A 26,570-nucleotide genomic window follows, 5' to 3' on the forward strand; every position below is an offset into this window, starting at 1 on the left:
ATTTGTCATGTAAATTTGCCTTTCATCCCGTGTCTGCTCTTGGGTCCTCCTTCCCTCACTGAACCGGGACTCATTTTTAATTAATCCCTACTTTCACTGAACATAACACTTTGGTACTAAAACTGAACTCTATGTGCGGGTAACAATATGTCAGCGCTGTTATCTTCGTAAGAGAAAACTTTTGTTCGGTCTAGTGTTGGGTCGTTCATGAACGATTAGCTCAAAAAGAATGGAAGAACGGAAGGGTGCCCAGGTCGCGGACGGAGGGTAAACCGGCAAAATAGGGCAAAGTGCCCATCTCTGCATTGTAGGTGAATTTGTGCCATGCTGGCGACCAATTCAGGGTATATTCCGCCTCTTGCCCAAAGACAACTGGAATAGACTCCAGCATGCAGGAATCTGTGAAAATGTAGTTGAAACACACACATTTCTCATAATGGTTTCAAGCGCCCTCTTGAACATTTTTACCACGGTTGCATAAAAAATACACACATCCAGGGCATATACAGTTTTAGATTTCCCATTATTAACAGCATTTTCCTTGATTTAAGACACAGAGTCTTAAATGTCAGGTCACATGTTTCAATCATCCGCAGTTTTGCCACTTTCCCCTTTGTGTGTGTTTAATTGCAAGCTTGGACACAGGCGTGTTGGAGCCAGCCAGCCAGCAGTTGTAAATCATTATACCAATTAGCAGATACCTATCTTAAACCGGTCTTGGACTCCACCGCACCACCAGATCGTCAGTACTCTGTTGATTTCGTTGCACCCAGCCGTTAAGGAAATTCCAATTGAAATTGTAAATACTTACTGCCTGCATTTTCTTGTCCCAGCCTGCCTCCTGTCCTCTTGTCCCCGTGCCCCACAGTCCTGCCACAACAATATCCACCAAGTGCTGTATCGGTAAATACATCTGAACTTGCTATTTATCGCTCGGCTTCCAACTGGGTCCTCCTCACCAACAGAGCGCTCACAGGTAAATCTTTTGTAGACATGGGTCAAATTTGAATTGGAACAGCCTCAGTGTACAAAACCTTTGTAGCACCTGCACAATAGAATGTCATTTTTACATATTTAACATTTTGTAGTGCTTTGATTAATTTTGGAGAAGTCATCATCTCTCATGGTGAATGGCGAAATTTTGTTTTTCCGTGTCTTATGCAGCACTACATTATTGTTATTTTGGACCAAATGTTTATTTGACGTGAAGATATCGCACATAGATGATGAACAGACTTGTTTTCTCTTCTGAGCCAAGAAGTAACAAATACAACATTGATAATCATCACCAAGTCACTCGGAGTCATGTCAATGAGGTTGCTTTTATATAAAGAGTGTTTACGTTACATTTCCGGAAAGAGAAGCTGTCAAGGAAATAACTCAGCCTCCTGCTATTAGCATAGTAACACCTGTGATGAATCTCTCACTACATTTGTATCTCCTCCATATTGGAGAGGTATAATTGACTGTGCTACAAGCGTGTGTACGTCCTGCTGTTAGCGCAGGAAGTGTATCACCAAGTGTTGGCAGATCCCTTAACCACATCTTGCATTTGAAACCCGATTTCAATTCAGAACTGCCATCATTCACCATCGCGTGCCAACTCCAGAACCTAGTCACTAGCTTATTGTCTGGCGTGAGGGAGATAAAGACTTAATTAAAACATACAGCTTTCATCTACAGCGACGGAAAATTCATCCAAGGGACCCAGTAGGCCTACAGCGCTGAGAGAGAGCCGTGTGTGGAGTTCCCCTGGGCCAGACAGATGCTCTGTTACCTGACTGAGCACATTGTGAAGAGAAGCTGAGCTATCTTGGCCGCGCAGCGCTCTACATCCTGCTGGGAGGACACCTCTCAGAGGAGACGTGCCAGCCTGGGATTCAAACAAACCAGAATAGTGCATTTAACTCCAATTTCCATCTAGACCGACTAGATTAAAATAAGCATAAGTGCACCCAAATGGCAACAATTGTTCATAAACCTAGCAGTTCTTCGGGCACTAGTCGCAGCGTTTGAATAAGCGATGCGAACTACAAGAATTGGACAATTATAAACGGGTTACAGTCGCGGATTCACCGACTCGCTCCAATGAAAAAACGGCAACCTCTCAAAACACACTGATTGTCGAGGAAAAAGCAGATTGCCCTAGCTAGTGTAGCTAGCTTGGTGCTAAACTTGCTGGGACACAGCTAGCTTCATCTTTTGATGACCCTGGTTTAAGTTATCATCATAATGTAATCTTGTACATGCATGTTGACATGTTTAATAATACAACGTGAAAAGCTACACCTTCATTAATTGATAACTTTGTTGATGTTAGTTGACTGCTGTATACATTCACCGACTGCTCACTGGCAATATTACGTCCCTGCTACATTTCGCTAAACGTCGAAATGATATCGTATTAATTGGTGACAAAAGAATAATTCAGTGGCAAGGAACTTTTTTTTCACCTGCGAGGAGCATTTCCATGTGCAAATGGGGGCTTGGACTAAGAAAGTGCTGATCACAAACAACCACGTAATCGTAATGGCGCCGTGAGTTAGATTTCGAATCATTTGTTTTTATTCGGTCTATGGCGTCGTGAAATCCATGAAGTGATCACACGCATGTGTAGTGACGCGCAAGTGGACTTTACTGTAGTCAAAGCATTGTTTATGTCTTTCTACGATGCCCCTATGCCCCTACCTCCTTCTGAAGCTGAAACAGGAGTATTTTGCACTTTTGCCCAGGGAGATGCAGCAGATTTTTAATGTAAAGTATAGTTAATTTCCTCTCTAAAGAAGGACTGTATAGTGCAATGTACAGCAAACACAACCGTTTACTCCTAACAAGACCGCGTGGGTACACCTCTATGTATATTTTTAGGAATGATTAATGTGACTACCAATCCAGGACAGTCATTCAGAGAGTTTGATACACAGGGGAATGAAGTTAGTACTGAATGGGGTCAACCTAGTGTAAAATAAATAAATAATAAATAAATAAATAATAAAACACAAGCAGGACATGTGCAGAATCAGTGTGCTTGTCTCAGCTTCTCAGTTCATCTCAATTTATTGCTCATTAAAATGTAGGGAGAGCATATAATTAATACAGAGCAGAAAAGCAATCGACTAATTAATATGGACAGTGAAACCGCTAAAGCCAAACACAACTTTGGAATTTGACAGCTCTATGGTGTAAAAAAAAAAATCAAGAGTTCAAATTCGTCATGCATGAGGTCATGTGACAGGCGCATATTGTGCGAAATCATCAAATAACACAAATCAGAAGTTACACAAACCAAGTATCACCATTGTCATCAACACTTTATGTCCATCCGACTGTTCCGTCCCTGGTCCCATCTCTGGTTAACTCTACAAATACATTCAGTGGTCATTCTAGCATGAATAGTGCCTACAGGCCCCCAAATAGTAAAATATTTTTTTCTTGGACGTGTTATCGCACCCCCAGAAACGCCATCCTGTTCAGTGATGCAGATAACGCGTTACATATTATGCGTCACTTTAATATGACCGTTACTTTAATTAGACCATGGCATTGTACAAAAAAAAAAAAAAAAAAAAGCAAATCAGACAGTAAGCGAGAGTACTGTCATAATCTTGGCTTGATTTTTATTTTTATTTTTATTTTTTCATATCCAAAACCCTACTGCTACACAGCGAGATCACATCATCACTACGCAACAAGCAGACATTTTAAGAAAGAGAAGGTTTGGAAGAAATTGGATCAGAGGTGTTGAAGTCACGCCACTCGTTGAGTGTTCATTGCGAGAGAGGAGGTTTGGCTCGATCAATGTCATGCGCAGCCAGGTGTGTGCAGAAAGCTCAGTGAGGCACAGGGATGCTGGTTTATAAATAAACCAAATAAAGGATGGTGCCGTCAGTGACCCTTGAGATGTGGCTTTGGAAGGGCTGGAACGGCAGACGTTTATCCTGAGAAACTAATAAAGCATTGTCTGTCAGCTGGGAGGTGAGTCAGCCCCGAGCAGCATCATTAGAGAGAGGCGGCGCTCTGATCATGTCTCCGAGGGGAGATGACCACCGCGCTGCACCGCGCATGCAACCAAGACCACCAGAAGGCGCAATGCAAAACTTGGGTAGAAATGGGCAACGACTTTATAGACCTTTCCACAATGATGTCACAAAAACGTGCAGGTGACAAAAACCTCAAGCATTCTCAAACAAAACATTCTGTCATCCGACCAAGCGAGAGTGATTGACAAAAGAGTAAATGGCTAAAATTAAGACTTCAGTCTTCTCCCCCGTTGCACCGTTTAAACGCGTGAAGTGTCAGTCGAAAAGCAGATCCTATTTGAGGTAAATTACTTCCAAGGGAGACAAAATGGCCGCCGTAATAAAGGGGAGAGATTTGTCTTAAAATTATTCATGCAAATAAATGAACTTTTTTTTTTTTAGATCCACAAATACATGTGCGGTTTTCATTTGTTTTTTTAATGTTTGCGTGCATTATGATCATTTGTAAATTGTAGCGTTTATGCATCGGCTTATTTTTATTTTATTTAGGCGGGCTTCGTTTCTGTGCCACGTTGCTTGTTGCTGGCTGCCTTTTTTTTTCAGGCACTTTCTGGAGAACGCTCACTTACACCTGCAAATGATGAGTAATCAACTTACCGGTAGTTTAAGAGCTAGTCTGATCATCATGCAGGCCAGGTGCCAGATGATTCCCGCTCCCACAAGTGAAACTTGGGCCAAAGCAATGTGTTTCCGAATTTCATTTCCCTGTTTGATTTCTTTTTCCTTGTCACCAGATGTTTTTTTTTTTACCAAGCCCCTGTTCTAAAATACAAAGATCAATAAAAAGCAAAAGAACAGTGATGAGTCTCAGAAATCATCTCACTACATGAATTAGTCAAGGTGGGGAAAAAAAACGACCACCACCGCAAGTGATTTAGTCTTCTCACAAAAGGATTTTCAATTATTTTTGAGAACTGAGGAAATTGGTCTATAATTAGAAAATGTATGTAAATGTGTATGAAAATGTAATCTCCGTTTTTGTAAACTGGAATGACCTTGGCTATTTTCATGGCGTCGGAGAAGATTCCAGTTAAAAATGACTGATTACAAATATATGTGAGTGACTTAGTTATACGCGCAATGATAACTTTAACGTCAATATCCCAACAAAATGTAGATATTTTTTTTTTTTACTATTATTTCAGAAAATACATTTATCAATTCATTCTCACTTACTTTGTTCAGAAAAATGGTGAATGGGTTTCCGGTAATATTATCCACCTCTGCCCCATCTCTTTGTAAAGGAGCTACAATTTGCTTAGCTAGGATTTTAGCCAACGTTTACAAAATATTAATTAAATTCATTAACAGTTTCTCTTGATGTACTTGGAATTGATTTATTATTTTTACTCAAATGTTTACTCTGATTTTCCCCTTCCCTGTCATGTGCCCTGTGTATTATTTTTGTATTTCTCCAATAAGTTACTGTAGTAGTCCTTCTTAGTTACATTAGTTAATTTATTCTTATATCTCTTGTATTATATTTCACCCTGTATTGTTCTCATTTTTAGGTATTATTTATATCTGAGATTTTTTTGGGTTTTACAGGTATTTTCAAGCCCTCTAGTCATCCAGGGCTTATTTTCATGTCTATGATTTCTGTGATATATTTTTAAGGGCAGTGTAAATCACTCGAAAAGAAATCCTCATATGATTCATTTGAAAATTATTTGGAGTATACCTCCCTCCAGCATTGCTTCCGCCGCATCACTCAGTGTGCGGAAGCCCTCAGGTCAGCTGCACACCGAGTGACGCGGCTGAAAACAACTTAGCTGGCTTCACAACTACTTTCCATGAGCGGCCTACCATCGGTCACTGGTTTTGTTGTGAGTTCAACTTCGGCTGTGAATCGGCTGTGATGTCGCAACATCGCACACCCTAAACACAGTTGGGTTAAAAATAACACAATTTTGGGTCAAAAATGGACCGATCCACTAATTGGGTCAATTTGGCCCAAGTTCTTACGTTGCTTTGTACAAAACAGCTCAATTTTTTTGGGTTGTCTTGTACAAAACGACCCAATTTTCGGGTTGTTTTCTGCATTAACAACACGGAAAGTTTGGTCAAATTGACTCAAGTAGTGGATCGGTCCATTTTGGACCCAAAATTGTGTTATTTTTAACCCAGCTGTTTTTAGAGTGCAGATAAGCAGCCAATCAAAAATGCACATGAGCTTTCACAAAAAAAGCAAAAAAAAAAAAAGCTTCCAGTTCTTACACAACCGAAACTAGGCTGGCAGCCACCGTTGACACCACCTAGCCATACCAAAACAGTATATCGTCACTGTCCTGTGAAAAACACTTACGGTATGTTCAATTTTGGAAAAAAAATTGAATTTTCACATTAATGCGATGTCTGTAACGCGGAAGCAACATTCACGTAAAAATAAGAAAATTGAAAAAAATTGACATAAGTGTTTTTCACAGGACAGCGACGATATACATTTATTGTGGTTTGCAATAATACTGAAGCATATTTAAAATTTCACATTTTGCGCTATAAAGCAAAGCTCGGTGAGTCTCTGTCACTGAAATGCACAGGTGCAGTCAGTGAATGGGTGATCAGCCATTGCCAACAGCCTCTCAAAATATCCACACCCTCTCCTTTATTGTTGCCAATTTCCTCTGTTAGTGGAAATCCGTTTTTCCTTGACAATCAGCCGTGTTTTTATGGTTTGATATAAAATGGTAAATACGGTATGGTGAATTGTACACAGGCTAACCTGGCTCGCAGTTTTTGCCGTTGCAGCGTAATGGCGAGTGTAGGGCACAATTGCTTATTGCCACACAGTAACAGGAATTTTGTTTAATATTTGTGAAAAGAATTCATGTGAGAAAACCTCTTGTATTGGATGGATATCATTCGATTGTGGAGGCTTACCTTAAAAAGTGACCAGTGAGCACATGATCTTAGCCTGCTTTCCCTCCTTCGCCTAGCTTGTTACTGTTTACATTTGGCAGGAGGCTGCCGTTGCGCGGCAGCACATGCCCAATTAGCTCTTTGCCAGACTCGCTGTCATGGCTGAAACCTAACGACGTGAAGATGTCGCCAACAGATAGCTCACTTTCCCAACATGTGTCAGAAGGAAGCAGGGGAAAATGCAAAGCAAGCGTCACAGAGGCAAAACTCACAAAACAACTCCAAAAACTCAATTTGTTACCGGGAAGCACACCGGTTGAGGTACAGATGATTCGACGGGTATTCTGACAACCGTCTGTCATTTCCACGTGCGCCCTCCATGCTAATTGCCAGAGGTGGCCTCGTCTCCCTTTCGTTGTTGCTTCACAGCTGCAACGCTTCACCTTGCGATTGGATGTCGCACAGTCCTCCTGTGACTAAGATTCTGACGCAAGAGCTCGTGGCAATTTGTGTTACCAGTCACTTCGCTGCACGTCAAGCCATAGTAACTGCTGAGCTCCATTCTAAGCACGTGGATACAAACCAGACTCAACAAGCACTGTGCTGCACACCCCAAATTAATTGTCCTGAGCGTACCACTAGATTGTTTCGGTGGCCATTTAAGCCCGGTACACATAAATCTTAAGTACACACAAAATGGAAAAGATCCCACACAAATTTGCCATGAGTCTTCTTACAGCTCTCACAGCATGTGACCTAGGTGGGAGTAAGTCATATACCGTGGATATAAAAAGTCTACACACCCCTGATGAAATGCCAGGTTTTTGTAATATGTGATATGATTGTATAAACTGTACAACTCAATTGAAAAAAGAAAAATATTAGAGTGGAAGTGAAAATAAGAGCGAAAGAAGAGAGAAATCACAGTATGTGGTTATTTTCTGTAATTGAGCATTGGATCTCTTCTATGTGCATTTGAAAATTAAAAGAGACAAAGCTACTCTTCTATACATTGACTCAATAAAAAATAGACATATATGCACGTATTTTGTCCTTCTTAAAATGACATTTTTTGTCCTACATCTGGTTAGGAAGTCCTATGCAGCCCCCAGGAGTGCTGACGAAAAAGTCACATGACTAATCGTGTATTTGTTTACGCAGCCAAGCTGACAAGACCGTAGCGGCGGCAGTTTTTCAAGTCAATATTCTGCTCAAGTGAACTCGCATCTCACTTTGATAAAAAAGACATAAAAAGTGGACAGGTTGGAATATCACAGATGCAACAGGAGTGCTTTTTCAACTGTTACGACGGCAGATGCAATTGGTGAGTCGATTGTACAAAGGCTCGGAAGTTTACAAAATGAAATTTACGGGCTGTGTGGACTTCCACACCGCCATGGGGGTTGCTAGTGGTGGGGAGGCCCAGCCGGTATCGCTCGGAGGGCGTACGAACGTGGGCGAGGAGGGGGATGCCGACGCGGTAGCATCTCGGCCTCACTGTAGAATGGGGCGCTTGCTTGCGTAATCCCGGCGCTGGAGAGCGACCCACGGGCCAGAGGAGTGTCAACCTGAACTTCGGCGCTACCCGTTTTTAGCCATCTCTGGTGGCGGCCATTTTGTCACTTCTGTCGACTGAAAATGACATCACAGAGCCTCAGGGCTCAGATGACGACCAATCACGGCTCACCTGTTTTCTGAAGCTGAGCTATGATTGGTCGTTATCTGAGCCCTGAGCATTTGTGATGTCATTTTCAATCGACAGAAGTGACAAAATGGCCGCCCCCTGAGATCGCTAAAAACGGGTGGATTTTGCTGCTTAACTCATATTCACCAAACACAATATTAATCAGAATGCCGTGTTTCAACTAGTGGGCCAGCTAGGAACATATTCTTGATAAAACTATGTTTAGGTTGATTTCCTCTCTAAATAGCACACCAATCAATCCAATTTTTATTTACTTCCAGAGGAACCAATCATGCGTCATGACGAGTGTCAAGCTAAATTAGCACAGGATATTAATAGCAGGCAAGGAGAGATGTTATCACAAAAATGTATGCTGATGTGCAGTGGCCTTTCTGCTTCCACAGATGCTCGCCAGTCCGCCTTCCTTCCCCTCTGTCTTTATATTGTGTCGTCATGGTGATGGGTTTTCGTCGTCTTTGTGTCTAATTAAAGAGGGAGGCTTTAGATGTATTGACTATCTGAGATCACAGACTAAACTCCCCTCCGATAGCTTTAGCCGTGTCGTCATCAAACAGCCCATCTTTAATTAGACACACGTGGGTGTATTTCTAAACAAATACGTGTTTTCCCTTCAAACTTGGCGGGGGACATTTTGTCCATGCGCTCACAAACGTGACCTTCGCTGTCACAGTAAACACCTTTTTTTTTTTTTTTTCCCATTGCTTTACTCATCTCCTCCTTTGGATGTGTGAAAACTCGAAGCGCCCTGCTGTGTGTCGGCAATCAAAAATCATGTTCTAGATTAAAACACATAGTTTCCATAGTTACCGGGGGGAATGGATAGGAAAGGCAAGAGGCACAGCTTTCAAGCGGCTTGTCACGTCATGAAACTTCCAAGGCTCCTCGCGCTGTAGGAGCAACATTATGTAACGAAGAGGCGCCTCGTCCACAAGCTCACAATAACCGCCAACTTTTACATTTTATTCGTCTCATTTTGATGTGTCCTTTAAAACGTCTCATTCTCATGTTTCCTCATCCTGCTGTGTTGTTACACTGCTCGCAAAATGATATGCAAATGTAAACAGGGTCATAATTGCCTCCAAAGTCCAAATAATGGCAGCACAATGGCAGGCCGGGCCAGGCAAAAGAAAGACTTCAAAGCAGCATCATTGTTTTGTGTTGTCACTTGATTATCTCAAAATAGAGCAAGCCATCCCTCTCAAGGAAAGGGCTAATAATATGCTCACTCACATCCATCTTGTTCTTGACAAATAATTCCCTTGTAATTGTTTTTTCCCCCCTTTTCACCATATCCCATCATATCGTAAATAATATGACATGGGCTATTCTTAGAAAATTCGACAAGCCATACAGCTAAGCCGTATAAGAGGTACAGAGCATTCTCCAGGTAGTAGGTTTTTTTTTCAAGAAAATCAAGCTGGATAAATCGAAAAGGTCCTCAAGTTGGTGTGTGAGGATACTTGACGTGCAGGTTAATAATGACTGCCTAGAAGGGTCGACTTTGGGTGACCTTGCTGGTTTGACATGGCCGTATTAGATTTATTTATTTATTTTTATTTTTTTGCCTGAAGTCCTCAAAGGAGCTTTGCATTGGCTGTCCTGTGTTTTAATCCATTGCTCCCACTCCGGAATGAACACCAGCAAGCTGTTGTGGAGGAGGAAAAAGTAGAGGAACAACACACTCTAGTGGCCAATGGTGCTGCTGCACTTCCTGTACTACAATGCATGCAGCAGCATGCATGATAATGATAAAACATTCATGCATCCCATTGTTTATGTCCTCCCTTTCCCCTAAAGTATTTACCAATGACTTAGTGTTCATCATTTTATATTGCTGTAGTCACATTCAACCAAGATGAAATGCTAGCACTTGGGCGCTTTAACATGGTACGAGATGTGCCAAAATGACATGACAAAAGTGATTGGTGAACAGTACAGCACAGTGTTTGGCACAACACCAAACAAAAATATGACAATAAGTATACTTAAAAATATAAATACAACAGTTTTGTGCTTGCTCCTATTTTTCATCAGCTAAACTCAAAGGCTCTCATCTAAGACGTTTTCTCTGTGTACACAACAGGTGTATGTCTCTCTAATATTAAGAGGCTTCCTAAAAATCAAGGGGGAGGACTAATTTTCTCTTTCTGATAACTGCAACGTTTAGAGAACTTTTTGGATGTGCATTAAACTGGAATCTGTCGCTACAGTCACCGATTATGTCTTCTTTCCCGCCCTCTGCTCTCTTCAAATCAAATCACATTTGTGAATGTGTTTCACTGGTTTGTTTCTTAGAGTTGATCATAAAAAGCCGTATTTCAGTAGAATTTTGTGGGGAATACTGCTTTTTCATACAAACAGAAGTTAAACACTAAATTAGATGTGTAAACAGTATTCACAATCACACTTATTGACAATTTAGAGTCTTCATTTAACTGGAAAATATTTTTAAAATAGTTTTTGCAGTCTCAAATTATATGCTGCTGTTTATTTTGTTGCACATTACACAAAACCAGAATGTACACATGCATGCATGCAAGCATACACGGTGATGTCAAGAGCGACACAGATTATGAAAAAGAAAAAAAATATATGGGAGCTGTTCCTTTAAATTTTCTGTTATATTTCACGTGTGTTTTTTTTCAGGCCTTTCTAATACATGTAAATACAATATTGTATAGCATGTATAAAAAGGTGTTTACTTTAAAAAGATTGATTAAATAATAAATAGGGATGTTCAAAATTGCCATCACTCTATTGAACATCCCACAGAATCTCACGGTATGCTGATTTGAGGGATACCAACATCTAGTCCTACACAATATATTATTATTATCATTATCATTATCATTATTATTATTATTATTATTATTATTATTATTATTATTATTATTATTATTATTATTTTACCATAATATGAACACGGTCAAGTGCCTGTAACTTTGCCCTGTTTGGGGCAACATAGAACTAAAACCAATAGAAATATCTCTCCGTTAACTTGTGTACTATGTCACCAAACACCACTGTTAACACTTTTAATGAAAGATGTGACTAAATGTTACCTACAGAGCGGTCATAAATGACACGAATGGTTTTAATACGCCGTGTTATGAAGCGCTGTGACGCGCTGGCGTGTCTCTATGTTGTATGTCTATACCCAACTCCCCCCCTCGCGGTTCCCTTGTGGAGATTGATGTGTACGGTCGAGGACGAGCACAGAACTCCCCGAAGCTGCCCGAAATATTACTTAAAAAAAGACAAAGTGGACGATGTCACAACCGGCCTTTTGTTTATGGAGTCCGTGGGAAGGCTGACGATTCAGTCACGGAAGCTTTGTAGCTGTTTCCACGGCGTAAAAAGAAGCACCACCGCAGTATTTTTTAGCTCACTTGTGAAAGGAATAGACACAAAAAATGTCGTCTCCAAGTCCTGGCAAGAGGAGAATGGACACCGACGTGGTGAAACTGTATCCTTTCTTACAATGTTATAATACTTACCGTAACTAGATAATAAAAAATACTTTATAATGTTTGCCAGGCGTTGTTGGGTGGTAATGCTCTTTAACAATAATGGGAGATTGGGCAAAGTATCTTCCTACCTATTTGTCAATGAAATTGTTTTGACGAGCATTTGCATTGTATTTACGAAGCTGAATTGTATATATATATATATATATATATATATATATATATATATATATATATATATATATATATATATATATATATATATATTAATGTCCTTTTGTCAACATTCGATGTGTTTCCACTGAGTCAACTACCCAGTGTTAGCATTTCTGTCATCTACTGTACGTTAGCGGCTAACTCCGAGTTAGCTTTAGGTTGTTGTCAAGCGAGAAAAACAAGCAAACAAAACAAGCACGTCATCGGGACACTCTTTCTAACCGCAGCCGCTCGACAGCACATTTTGTTGAGGGCAATGGTTGACTTTGCTGCTGTTTGGCGTCTATAATATGTCGAGTAAACACTTGTATTTTGGCAGTTTTGAGGAAAGCTTGCTAGCTAAAAGAAAACAAACGAAGGGGGCTATGCTAACAAATATTTGGGGTTTGTAGGAGTCGAACAATCTGTATGCTATGACGATATAACTGTGATTTCCTTCCCAGCATATTTTCAATGACAAAAAAAAAAAAAAAAACGTATTGTAAAGAAGTCATGGTTTGTGGACTTTGAAAACAGCAAATTCCTAAAATGTGACTTTTTATCCTTCGATTTTTAAGGTCGCATAATGTTTTTATTTGCTAACAGTCTTTACTGGAAACATATGTGTTAAAATACGATAGGGTTTTGGTTGTTTTTTTTAACGTATGTTTCAATTTGTTCCACCGTAGGGCGAAGTTAACGTGAAAAGGTTTTGTTGGGCAGCGTGAGCTCAGTTGTTTTGTTTTTGTCCTGCAGCGAGACGCCGTGCTCTGATTGGTCAACCTGTTACCATCCGGAATATGGCAGAGGGCGGGGCGTCACACACAATTCACAGCTGATGTGAGGAACACTAACATGTACGAACAGGTCCCAAAACACTCGAGCTGTTTTTGTCAGGTTTTCCACAACTCAGTGGTGCCCTTCTCTGTTCGAATAACAGTAAAAGAAGCACTGATTTACATTCATAACCCAAATCCCAATATTTGCTCCATGACATTGTATTAAGTGTTTATTGTTGTCCTTTTGTTGCGTTTCTCTCGGCTGCACTACATGTGTATGTTGTATGTATGTTTTTGTTATGTTTTTTTTTTTTTTGTCCGATCAGATTTCACCCTACTTCTTCGACCATTCCAGTCGAATTCACCCAAGGCCTTCAAAATGAGTACTGCAGGCCAATGTAGCAAAAACAAGATTAGCAACGGATATGTTAACTCCGTCCCAACTCCGACAGGGTCAGCGGGTGTCTGTATTTTTCGTTCTGGTTGGTTGTTGTGAGCAAAATTTGTTAACAGCCAACTGTGGTTAGCAATCTGCAGCAGTCTGTAGCAATCTGCACACATTGATGATTTAATAGTGAGCATCTCTGGTGAGTAGGATGGGTGTTTTTCTATCAACTTGTTTTTTTTTGTCATGTCATTAGATACATGCTGATTCTGAACTGCTCCAAATAAAGTACGTTGCACAGTTGCATGCTGTTATACTGCATTTTTGTATAGTAGTGATGGTTGGTATAAAGAGGTGGATTAAGGCAAAAGCATTGCCAAACACTGCCACAATTTAAAACCAAAACTAGTGGTTCAATTATTCGATAAACATAACATTAATTTTTCATCATTTTGTGTGTTATTATTTTTTAAATTTTGAATTGCTGTTTTTTATCATTAGAATTTGTTTGTAATGAAAGGACCCTCCTCAAAAATGAGATGATTCATCTCAAGAGGATATCCTAAACACGTACATTAATTTACACAATGAAGATCTTGATGCAAGTATCTGGGAAAAAAAATGAAATGGAAAATGGGCTTGAAGTGATTAAATTACCATCCAATCATACACATTCACGCCTATGGACAATTTCGAGTCTTCGATGGCCTTAATATGCTTTTGTAATGTGGGAAAAATTTGGAGTACTGTAGACAGGCAAGGGGGAATGCTTTTAGTGTTTCTAGTGTTTTGTCACTCTCCTGCAGGAAAATTAAATGTCTCGGTAACAGTGCTAATCAAAATTGATAATTATTCTTACCATGGCAGAATGTGTGTCCTTCTTGTGTAAAAATCATTTAAATTGGCACTTTGTTCTTTTGTTGCATTGTTGAAACGGTGGAAGCTGTAGGTTATGTGATATGTGATAAAAGAGGTTTGCTATTTTTCAGCTGTCATTTTGTAACACGTGTTACTCAACTCATGACCCCTGTATGCTGTGATCATGACACGTGACCCCAACCACAAGCAGTCATTCATGTTCCACTGTAGCTGATCTACAAAACAGGCATGCTGTCCACATGCCAAGGTGGCTTAAAGACACTGGTTTAGGCAAAGAGGGCTGTGACTCATGAATAGGAACAGGGCAGACGCACCCTCTTGAATATGCTGTCAGTTTTCACACTCAAATGGGACATAGTCATAAAAAAAATATATACATTTTAAAGACTTGTATACAGCTGTGTAATTCATACTATGAAAAAAATTGAGCTGCATGATTGATCTCCCTGTCACAGAGCCATCTGTTGATTTGCACACTTAGCATCCAAAAGTCGAAAGTTAAAAGTGAACTTCTTGTCCGGCATCCTGTTGTGTGTGTTTCCCCATCTCGTGGTCTATTTCCTCAACCAGACATCAGCATAGAGAGCAAGCATGAGGTCACCATCTTAAGTGGACTCAATGAGTTTGTGGTCAAGTTCCACGGACCCGCTGGAAGTAAGAGTTTCTTAAATTCAACCTCATATTTTGCACCTTTTTGTCTTTGGTTTGATTCCATTTTGAAATCCTGGTTTCTGTCTCATTCCAGCACCTTATGAAGGAGGCGTGTGGAAGGTCAGAGTCGATCTACCAGACAAATACCCCTTCAAATCTCCATCAATAGGTGCGTATTGTTTTTTCGTTTGTGGGATCTAAGTTTATATTACTCTCCGGTATTTAAAAATCACCCCTTGACCCATTTTTTTAAAAACAGGTTTCATGAACAAAATATTTCATCCCAACATTGATGAAGCGTGAGTAGTTTTTTATTGTCCTATGATTGTTTGGTATTTCACCCAGCCTATTAACCTCAAGGGGTTCCTCGGTTTACAATGCAGTTTGGTTCTGTGGTGGTTTAGTCTTACTAACACTGTGGTAAATTCAAAAGTACATTTATTGTAAGTCCATTGTTACCCCAGTATTGTCATTGTTTGTGTTTTGGATAGGACAAGTTTATTTTTATTTACGCCCGCTTTGTTGTTCCCCGATCAGGGTGCTGCTTAATTAGTTACATTCCGTTTCACGTGACAATTCAGAGTCACGACTCGGGAGTTGTCGGTTTTCCCCAAACACTGAGATTTTTAGTTGTAAATATTGAACATGTTTAACATTCAAGCTTGTCAGCAGTGACCCGTTTTGGATCCTGTTATCGGAACAAATTCACTCGTAAAATACATCAGACCACAGGATCATTGTATAAAACAAAAAATCCACAATCTGTCATTTTCTTGACAAATGGTGACGGTAAACAAGGAAATGAAACTTTGTCCCTCCCACTTGTATTGTTACAGCTAAACATCGCACATTGATTTACATTTTTTGGATATAAATTTGATCTGTCAAAGCATTCAGTAACCACCTGAACAGAAATCCGTCGACCTCCAACATGGCAGCTGTGGACGTGTCCGGAAAGTGTGCGATGTTCCGTGAAAACTGTTGCGACTCATCATTACCCCCCCTACCCCCACCCCAATAACGTCAAAACATCATATGTCAGGACCGTGGTAAACCGAGGATCCCCTGCACTTTGAAACCTCTTTGTAGTGTTTTTCAAAGATAACGTTATTCTGACAGTGTTGTGTGTCCTCTCAGGTCAGGAACAGTGTGTTTGGATGTTATTAACCAGACATGGACAGCACTCTACGGTACGTCACTCGCACTCCAGCATGTTGAAGCATTGTTAGCGCAATAAGACAGACAGGCCAGTGCAGGCATTTCCCTTTCGACGAACCACACAGCTGGGCTCTTGGAAACCGTGACAGGAAGCTGTGTGGCGTCGAAGGCAGCGAGGCAAGCACTTTTTTTTTTTTTTTTCTCCCCCCCAAGTGAGAATGTAACAAGCAGCTTCACTAGCATGCAAATCAGCAAGTGTCAGTTCAGGTTTGACTGGCCAATTGGCAGCTGAAGAAACACTGTCAAACCGGATTAACCATGTCAACGCCTCTAAACTGGACAAAGATGAAGGATGATGCTCTTAAACTTGAAACTGTCCTTTTAGGAAATGTCATGGATTCAAGTCAATTCGAGCAAACTCTTCCCAAAAAAACATGGATACAAAATGAATAAATAGATAAAAGAAATTTTATATTTACTCTCTCAAATGTGGCTTGGTTCACTTTTTCCTCCACTGCATCTCACCTTTAGACCTCACCAACATTTTTGAGTCCTTCCTGCCCCAGCTGCTCGCCTACCCCAACCCCATCGACCCACTGAACGGGGACGCCGCCGCCATGTATCTTCACCGACCAGAGGATTACAAACACAAGATCAAAGGTCTCATGTGACAATACAATGCAATGAATGCTTCAGCATTCACTCATTAGTCTGCACCCATAAAAAGAGTACCATATTATTAGGCGCAATAGCGATGAATGGATCTATCTTAAAAAAATTAATAAATAAATACATTTTAAAAAACATACATAAGACGCACTGGGTTATAAGGCGCATTAGTTTAATGAAGCATTGCATGTGAAATAGTTTATTCTAATTGGACCGTATGTTTATTTGATGGGTTTTAAGTGAGCATTATGGTCCAAAAAATGTGGTATTCACAATACATGAACTATGATAAAAGTGTGTTTTCACTGTATTAGAAGTGTTTGCTCCTGTGAGGTTTTAGGTGATCTTTTGAGTTTAGTTGAAGTGATGACATGTTTACTGCTTGAATGAAACCTAACGCCCACTTGTCTGTCTTTGTCAGAGTACATTCAGAAGTACGCCACAGAGGAGGCGCTAAAGGAGCAAGAGGAGGGCGGCGGCGATTCCTCCTCCGAGAGCTCCATGTCGGACTTTTCCGAGGACGAGGCTCAGGACATGGAGTTGTAGTTCTTATTCAAAGCAGACTTATTTTTTACAGCGAGATTTTTATGGCTACCTGGACCGGCGGCACACCTTTGCTCCAGGATTTATCGTTGGAGTCCAGACTGAGAAAGCTGGAAGAAACTTTGCAGCTTCACATTTTTCCCCAAACATTCCACTTGGAACTGCACAACCTGCAGATACAGTGGAAAAAGTTCACAAAAAAAGCTGCAGTGTGAGTGTGTGAATGTAATCCTGATGACCAGCGGGAATCAGAGGAGACGCTGTCCGTTCTCCCGATGTCCCGTTCTTCCTCTCCGTTTTAGGAAAGTTGTTACTCTCTTGAGTGTCTTTTTGTGTATTGGTGTGGCATGACACAAAGTTCAAGTTGTATAGGATTTGTCAGGGGTGGGAGGACACCAGGGCCTGGCTGGACACGCAGTCGGCTCTCATGAGAATTTAGTTGGATTTTGTGTGAAAACGTAGTTGAAAACAAGCATTTAAAAAATATATATATTTTATGAAGTCCATGCAGTCAGTTAGGCCGTTTAGCAAGCCATCTTTAGGGTGGTTAGCAATTATTAATTAGGTAGCAGAATGGAATCTGTGCATTAAATGCTGCATTTTTTTTTTTGCTACGATATCCAGTTAAATTCTCATGAGAAAAGGCTGGCCGCAGCATTCTGTGGGTCCTTGTTTCATTGTTGCCAATTGCTTGTACCTACTATACTAGTTGTTTGACTTGTGTCGGGATAGCTTTTGTTTCTTTTCTCGCAGGCAGTGAATCCAAATGTCAGTTTTGTATAACACACTTGTACATGTTTGGGTTCCTGTGAAGATGAGGAGGAGTGGGACTTGACTCGTTTCAATCACATCTTATATGCAAATTGTAAAATGATATTGTCCAACTGAAGTGCTCTTTTTTTTCCCCACCTACAGCCATTTAACATTCCAACAATACTTCTTTTGGTCACCTGTTTTGTTAACAGCTTGTTGCAGCTGGACCAAAAATCAAGTAGATCTGCACTTGCTGAAGCGGTGTTAAACGCATGACATTTACTGTTCTGTTTGAGTGCAGCTTTTATTTGATTCCTATAAGGGAAACATCTGTACGCAATCAAGATTTTTGATAGTCGTCTTTGGAGACTAAAACAAGTATTCGTCTCCAAACCTTTATTCAATATTCCCCAAATCCACCTTAGAATGATTCTAAAGTGGGGTACACACAATTATTTTACATGTTAATGATTCTTTGAAGTGAAAACAAATGGGAAATTTCTAAATTTGACAACACAGAACAGTTGCTAACCTTGCCAAAATTTGAATGGCAAAAGTGTAAGTGTAAAATATTCATGTGTAGAAAAGGAGGTTTCAAAATCATGAAAATTAAAGTCATTCTCTCCCTTCTCAAATGCTTTGGCTGTGACTGCAGAATGTGCTGAAACCACATCTCGCTTCAACTGTCAAATTCTATGACTACAATCTGGATTAATAGAGGTTTGCACCACAAAATTTTTATTAATACTCTTTTATCAAAGGAGATCATTTTTAGCAGCTATTTATCGTTTGAACACCATGCCTTTGTTTTTAGCAGTCCCCCTATTCTCTGCATTACCGTCTATAGACCTCCCCATCATTCCACTTCTTTTATTACAGAATTTTCAGAATTCTTATCCATTTTATATTCCAGTTATAACAGAATATTAATAACTGGCGATTTTAATATACACATGGACAACATCTCGGACCCACTATCCAGAGATTTTTCAAACCTTTTAAACTGCTTGGATTTTAAACAGCACGTCTTGCAGCCAACTCACAACAGAGGACACACCCTGGATTTGGTTATAACCTATGGCTTGTCTGCTGGTGTGTCCTCTGTTGTTGACTTGGCAGTGTCAGACCACTACTGTGTCTATTTTAACATCGCCAGTTTTAACCATCTAGCAGTCCCGGTCAGAACAGTGAAGAAACGCTACCTATCTTCTGAGGTGGCAGCAAATTTTATCGAGATCTTAAAAAACACTCCTGCTGACATTTTACCTGCACCCTGTGATCTTATTGTTGACAATTTTAACCTACATCTTAAATCATCATTAGATTCAGTAGCTCCACTTTTAATTAAAACAACAAAAACAAAGACTGTACCCCCGTGGAGAAACAATGCTATCAAAATATCAAAGAGAAAATGCAGGAGTGCAGAGAGGAGGTGGAGAAAAAGTAAACTTACAGTACACTATGAAATTTTATGCGAACAACTGAAATCTTACAATAAAACAGTAAAACTGGCAAGATCTTCCTATTTCTCAAACCTCATTACAGTCAATAAAAACAACCCCAGGGTTCTCTTCTCCACCTTTGAACTTTTAACTAGTTCTGATTTTAATAAGTCCCCACAGAGACCAACAGATGCTCTCTGTGAGGACTTTGCAGACCACTTCAGAAGTAAAATCGATGACATAAGATCCAGTCTTTTAGCCCGTCAAAACACAAGTTTTAATAAACCCGGACAATCATATTTACATGAGGAAACACTGGAAAGTTTTGCCCTGGTTGATGCAAGGACACTTGTTCGAGTTTTCTCCCAGGTAAACCCAACAACCTGCCTTTTGGATCCAATTCCCACATTTCTTTTTAAGACATTTTATGGATTTTTTGAAGAACAAATTTTAAATATAGTCAATTGCTCTCTTCAGACAGGCGTCTTCCCAGCTGCCTTTAAAACGGCGGTGGTGAAGCCCCTTCTGAAGAAGAGCGGTTCTGACCCGAGCGTTTTTAATAACTACAGACCCGTATCCAACTTACCGTTTTTAAGTAAGATTTTAGAAAAACTGGTTTTCATCCAGTTGAATCATTTTTTAAATACAAATAATATTTTGGAGAAATATCAATCTGGTTTTAGGATGAACCACAGTACGGAGACTGCTCTTTTAAGGATCTTAAATGATATTAGGTGCACTGCAGACGTGAGAAAACTCACAGTCTTGGTGCTACTGGATCTAAGCGCTGCTTTTGATACAGTAGATCACCAAATTTTATTAAATAGACTTAAAAATCTAGTGGGCATCTCTGGTACTGTTTTTGACTGGTTTTATTCCTATCTCACAGACCGATATTTCTTTGTAAGTATGGATACTTGTTCCTCTAAAACTCATGAAATTAAATGTGGGGTTCCTCAAGGTTCGATTTTAGGCCCCTTACTTTTTAATCTTTATATGCTTCCCCTCGGGGATGTCATCAGGGGACACGGCATCAGCTTTCACAGCTATGCTGATGACACGCAGCTGTATATTGCCGTGTCTCCTGATGACACAGGACCCATTGATACCCTTTTAAATTGCATTTTAGATATCAAGTCATGGATGGCAGATAATTTCCTACAGCTCAATGAGGACAAGACTGAGGTCTTAGTTATCGGTCCCGAAGGTCAGAGAGAGAAGCTTTTACCAAAACTACACATTTTTAATCCCTCACACTGTGTGAAGAACCTTGGCGTCATTTTTGACTCTGAGCTCAGTTTTATTCCTCATATTAAAAATGTAACCAAGATTGGTTTTTATCACCTTAAGAATATCGCCAGAGTCCGCCCGTTTCTCTCTCAGGCTAACACGGAAGTGCTGATGCATGCCTTTATTTCCTGTCGTTTAGATTACTGTAATGCCCTGCTCTCTGGCCTCCCGAAAAAGAGCATTTCACCACTGCAACTACTGCAGAATTCAGCCGCTCGGGTGCTGACGAGAACCAGAGGGCGGGAGCACATTACGCCAGTTTTGAAATTGCTGCATTGGCTCCCTGTGTGTTTCAGGATCGATTTTAAAGTACTTTTATTAGTTTATAAATGTGTTAATGGTCTTGGGCCATCTTATTTATCTGATTTGCTTTTATCATACCAGCCCTCGCGGATCCTGAGGTCCTCTGGCGCCGGCCTTTTATTTATTCCAAGGGTGAGGACCAAAATGCATGGCGAGGCTGCATTCAGCCATTTTGGTCCTCACCTTTGGAATAGCCTGCCAGAGGATGTCAGGTCTGCAGAGACTGTTGATATTTTTAAGAGGAAGCTCAAGACACACCTTTTTAGTTTGGCTTTCAACAACTTTTAAATAATTTATCTTTTCTTTTGATTGAAGATAATTCTATGTTTTGCTTTGAATGTTTTAAAGCACTTTGAGTTGCATTTTTATGTATGAAAAGTGCTATATAAATAAAATGTGATTGAAAAATATATCCGCTTGAAGCCTCAAGTGACTGGAATATTACACCGGGAATTTGTGGGGCTCTCCCACTCCACGACAACGAGGCACTCTAAAATGGCTATGGCAACACGAAGCCCCCCAGATAGCAAAATAGGGGTGAATCAATGTTGAAATATGGTTCGGCTTAGGTATTGAATCTACGTTGAGATCTAAAGTAGAAATAATACAGAAAGCACAAGGTTGATAAAATGTTGAGTCCATTTTTGCTTTTCAACCATAATCACACTATCAATGTTTATTCAACCATCATCTCAATTGGTAGTGGCTAAGTCTTGAAACAAACATTTTTTTTTTCAAGGATATGTTCCCAGCAAGCCCACTAGTTGAAACACGGCCTTCTGATTAATATTGCGTTTGTGGAATATGAGTTAAGCAGCAAAATCCACCTCATTTTAGTCATCATAGGGGGCGGCCATTTTGTCACTTCTGTCGACTGAAAATGACATCACAAATGCTCAGGTAACGACCGATCACGGCTCAGCTTCAGAAAACAGGTCAGCCATGATTGGTTGTTACCTGAGCAATTGTGATGTCATTTTCAGTCGACAGAAGTGACAAAATGGCCGCCCCCGGAGATGGCTAAAAACGGGTGCATTAACTCTTATTCCACAAACGCGATATTTATCAGAATCAGTTTCAACTAGTGGGCTTGCATAGAACATATTCTTGAAAAAAAATGTTTTTGTCCCAACAAAATGCAGTGACAAGTCAGACGTTACACTCCGTGCTCCTAGGGTCAACCTCAACACCGGCAACATTACATTAAAAAAAAAAAAATTTGACCACAAGAGGGCCCATGGGGTTAAAAAACCCATCAACCCCAAGACATCTACGCTGCTGGCTGGCTGGCACCCTCCTCCATAATGCATGCAGGCGAGCAGGATACACACAACACTCCACCGGTGGGTTTCGGTGTCAATTTTTGGAGCGCTTGTAACCCAAACCCGCAGCGTCCGACTCAGACGCACACAGTTTGTAAAGAAGCTCTCTCTCTCTCTCTCTCTCTCTCCCGCTCCCTCTCACTCTCCCTCTCCCTCTCCCTCTCTCTCTCTTTCTCTCTCTCTTTCTCTCTCTCTTTCTCTCTCTCTCCCTTAATCCCACCCTAACGCTCGCGCGCAATCTGTCTAATAATCACCGACAGCAGGTGAGTGATCCCAGGGAGGATACATAACGAGGACCGGAGGAGAGCTCGGTGTCAGACAAACTTTGGGGGAGAGCGAAGCGCCGTGGCTGGTCTACAGGAGGACGTCACACCCGCTCCACGGATGATGGTATTGTTTTACGCATGGATCTTTTGACTTCAATAATGCAGTAACACTGCGTTTAAATATAAGAACATATAAATATATTACAAAATAAAAGCTTCTGAAATAATGACTCCATTAAAATCTATTGCACATAAGAGAGGGAGCGAGCGAGAGAGGGAAAACAATTCTAAAACTTAAATAGACATATTGCATCCTAGATCAAAATTGAATACAATTGAATTGTCCTTAACCAATTTACTGTATTGGACTAAAAAGTTTAAGCAACTTAATTAACATCAGTTTGAACATTTAATAAAGTAAAGTATTCTTTCACATGCCACTAGAGGGGAGCCAGCAAGCCATTAGTTACCACTATAGTGTACCTCAACGTGTATTTTGACGTCGACTTTTTAAATTTTTGTGAAACTGAAGGCAATGTGTTTTTTAGGGCATTTTTAAGTTATGCGTAAAAGGCGCAAGGCAAGTGGAGTATATGTGGCGGAGTTGTGGAAGGAGGATGGCTAGCGTGGATTACTATACTTCCATTGGAGTAAGATGCTTAGCAGCTAATTGCATCCTCACAAGAAAATCCTCTGGAGCACACACAAATCATCTGCTCCATTCTTAAACTCAAACGGGCACATTTAGACAAACTATTCATGTTCACATTCACCCCACGGACAATTTAGATTTTTTTTATTAAGCCTAACATGAATGTTTTGTAAATGTTTTGGGAAGAAGCCTAAACACAGTAAGACTCGAACCCAGAACCTCTCAAATGTGAGGCAGGCGTGCTGAGCAGGAGACTGCCGTGTTGCCCAAAAGTGAAGATGGGACTCATTTTTTTCCAATGTTTTACCATCCACTCCAGCCTTGATTAGGAGGACTTGAATGCATTTTATTCCCCTCTTGATGAAGAGTTACAAAGACGCGAGGACTCATCATCATCATCAGACAATGTAATTATCACTCAGCACAAATAGCAAGTGAGATGTCATCTCTCTCTCCATCTCGCTCGCTGTCCCTCTCAGGCTTTTTACTCTATTGATCTCGCCCGGAAATGGGAAGATGAGACCCCGCTTTGGGAGCCATTTGGAGCATCTCAAAAATCACTTAGCACATCATTCCCCACAGCCAGAATCAATCTGAGAGCCAGACCTTTTATTTATTTATATATATATATATATATATATATATATATATATATATATATATATATATATATATATATATATATATATATATATATATATTAGTGATTGGAAATCGGTCCCAATCACGTTATTTTCAGTTTATCGGAATCGAGGGGAAAAGATCGGGTCTAAGAAAAAAAAAAAGGTTTTATTTTTGTTTTTAATTAGCTAGCTAACAAACTGCCTGTGTTGTAATATATCAGAGTACAAATACAATATGTTGTTACTCTACTTACTGTATGTAGAATTTTCACAAATGTACACTGCAATTTTATATATCTGGCAACTTCCACTTTTACCCCACTATCCTTCCTAAATAAAATATGTACGGTGGACCCCTAGCAGTTCGGCAGCCGCCGATCCACATATTTGTGGAAGTCCCCCCCCCCCCCCCCATTTCCCCCTCGTCTTTCGTGGAAATCGCATATTAAATATTTATCAGCGTTTTGGGTAGAATTTGGGGGTTAACCCCGCCCGATGTACTTCAATGGGCATCAGCAAGGCCCAGATTTTTGCGATTCGCGGGCTGGCCCAGTCCCTATCCCCTCCCCACTACTCCCATACCTTCCCACTACTCACCATCATTACTCATTACTAGGAAATAAAAATCAGAAGAAATTGTTGGTAGACGCTCCTTGCATATCTCCTCCTCTTCTGTGTATGGCACTGGTAATATTCACTGTCTCAACAGATTATCAGTGAATTATCAACGGGCCATAAACAGAGTTGAGACAGAACCTCCAACAGAATCCCTCTGTCTGGGTTCGACCAAGTGCGTCTGATCTACTTTGCCCATTTTGGCACTAGCACATTTTTGCTTTGTGTCTCTGCTTGAGCAGTTATGTGTGGTGCCAATATAGGACAAGATGGATATACGTCGGTGCTTGTGTTTTCCTTTAGCTCATGTCGGCGTCTATGTCCAGTGGCCTCAAGGCAGGGGCTTGAATGATAAAGTGCCGGGCTGATCGATTGCACCGTCCTTCGTGGGTATCAGTTTGTTGTTGCTGTGGAGACTGGCATTGGATGTCTGAGAGGATGCAACCTGAAACCGTGCCGTCACACATGTCTGGATGACCTGGCGGCTCTCGTGCGGTATTTGGCAATGGTAGAACTCACTCTGGTGGCTCGGAAGGATCCGGTGGTTCTAGACTTGCCAAAAAACTGACGGAGAGATGGCAACAGAGTTCCACACAGTCTTGCCTTTGTGGACAAACCTTGAATTGGTGAAGACATACAGTATAATGTCTTGATTGACCGTAAGGGATTGTGAGTGACTACAGGCACATCAGCGAGGGCTTTATACCAATTCCCTCCTGAGTGTCCTGCAGTCTCAGAACAACATGACAACTACTGGAGGACACTACTAGCTTGTTTTAGGAAACGGCGTTCTCCGCGTGATTGCCCTGGCCAACTTTACATCATCCACCCGTGGTGGTCTGCTTCCAAACGTCCTTAATATAAATATTTTCCACCTCGAGCCATCCGTAGAACTCAAGCAAATCAGAGTGCGAATCTTGCGCCATGTCAAAAACTGTTCGCCTCTCTTGCGCTGAATTTTAAGAGAATGAGATGAGCCCCTTCCATTGGCTGTGACGTACGTTTGTGAAGATACCAAAGGAATGAAAACTCCACCCATGTGCACCGTTAGACTGCACTTTGTGCTAGACTTGCGCTGGGCATGAAATTAGAGTCCATTAAGTCAATGAGTCGGTCAGTAAATAAATGAGTCAGTCGATCTATCAGTCAAGTCTGTCAAAGAGTCAGCCAATACATTGGTCAGTTAGACGGTCATTCGTCATTGAATAAGTCAATTGATCAGTCAATTAACAAGTCTGTCAGTTTCTCCAATCAGAAAATCAGTCAGTATTTTATTGTTTTAACTGTTTTTGTTTGTATACGTCTGAAATTACTTTATGTACAGCACCTTGTATGCAGCTATGGTTGTTTTTAAAATGCTCTGTAAACAAAGTTGAGTTGAGAATCAGTTTGCCAAGCAATAAATCACTCCGAAAATCGGTTGCCAGTCAGTCTATCAATGAGTCGGTCACAGATTGGCTGTCAGTCAGTCAATTAGTTGTCAATAAATATGTCAGTTCATCAATCAACCATGGTGGTGTGAGTCCCGGCCATCCATCCACTACACAATGGACGGTTGGATCAATGGATGGATGGATTGATAGTGAAATGGTGATTCATTCATCCATCCGTGAACCAATACTCCATTATCTATTCTTCCATCCACCCAGCAATTGAGCAACAGTTTTTCTATTCAACCTGACCAATGAAATTGAGAAGGAAGAGGTCGGCGGACAGCTGCTTCAAGTGATTAGCGTCTGTAGTGATGCATCAAAAGCTCTTTAAAGAGAATCCCTGATAGGGAAGAGACAAGGACACACACTCACACACACGGAATCCTGATACTTCTTGGTTGCAACAGAATATAGCTCCAGTGACCATCTGTCATTGTACTTCACTAACCAATGGATTATCAACTGGACACACGCACACACACTGCTAATGCAAGAGAATTAAGTGGCATCATTAACGTTGGCTGTGTAGCATCAAGCCCTG

At 40.6% G+C, this 26,570-nt stretch overlaps 1 protein-coding gene across 2 annotated transcripts; it reads left to right on the forward strand.

The window, feature by feature from the left end:
* Positions 1-11,779: 11,779 nt before the first annotated feature.
* LOC147148982 (ubiquitin-conjugating enzyme E2 H-like) lies at positions 11,780-18,551 on the forward strand. 2 transcript variants are annotated; one of them, XM_086029234.1, is made up of 7 exons: positions 11,780-12,070; positions 14,887-14,963; positions 15,055-15,129; positions 15,220-15,259; positions 16,080-16,150; positions 16,650-16,778; positions 17,209-18,551. In XM_086029234.1, exons 1-7 carry the CDS (start codon positions 12,018-12,020, stop codon positions 17,331-17,333), a joined length of 570 nt encoding a protein of 189 aa, XP_085885360.1. In that variant the 5' UTR covers positions 11,780-12,017; the 3' UTR covers positions 17,334-18,551. The 2 variants fall into 2 exon arrangements, with proteins under 2 accessions (XP_085885360.1, XP_085885361.1); XM_086029235.1 differs by having other exon boundaries at positions 16,098-16,150.
* The last annotated feature ends 8,019 nt before the right edge of the window (positions 18,552-26,570 follow it).

The sequence above is a fragment of the Filicampus tigris genome, chromosome 4 (assembly GCF_054856515.1).
Source record: "Filicampus tigris isolate MCC_2025a chromosome 4, RoL_Ftig_1.0, whole genome shotgun sequence".
Taxonomy (NCBI): Eukaryota; Metazoa; Chordata; class Actinopteri; order Syngnathiformes; family Syngnathidae; genus Filicampus; species Filicampus tigris.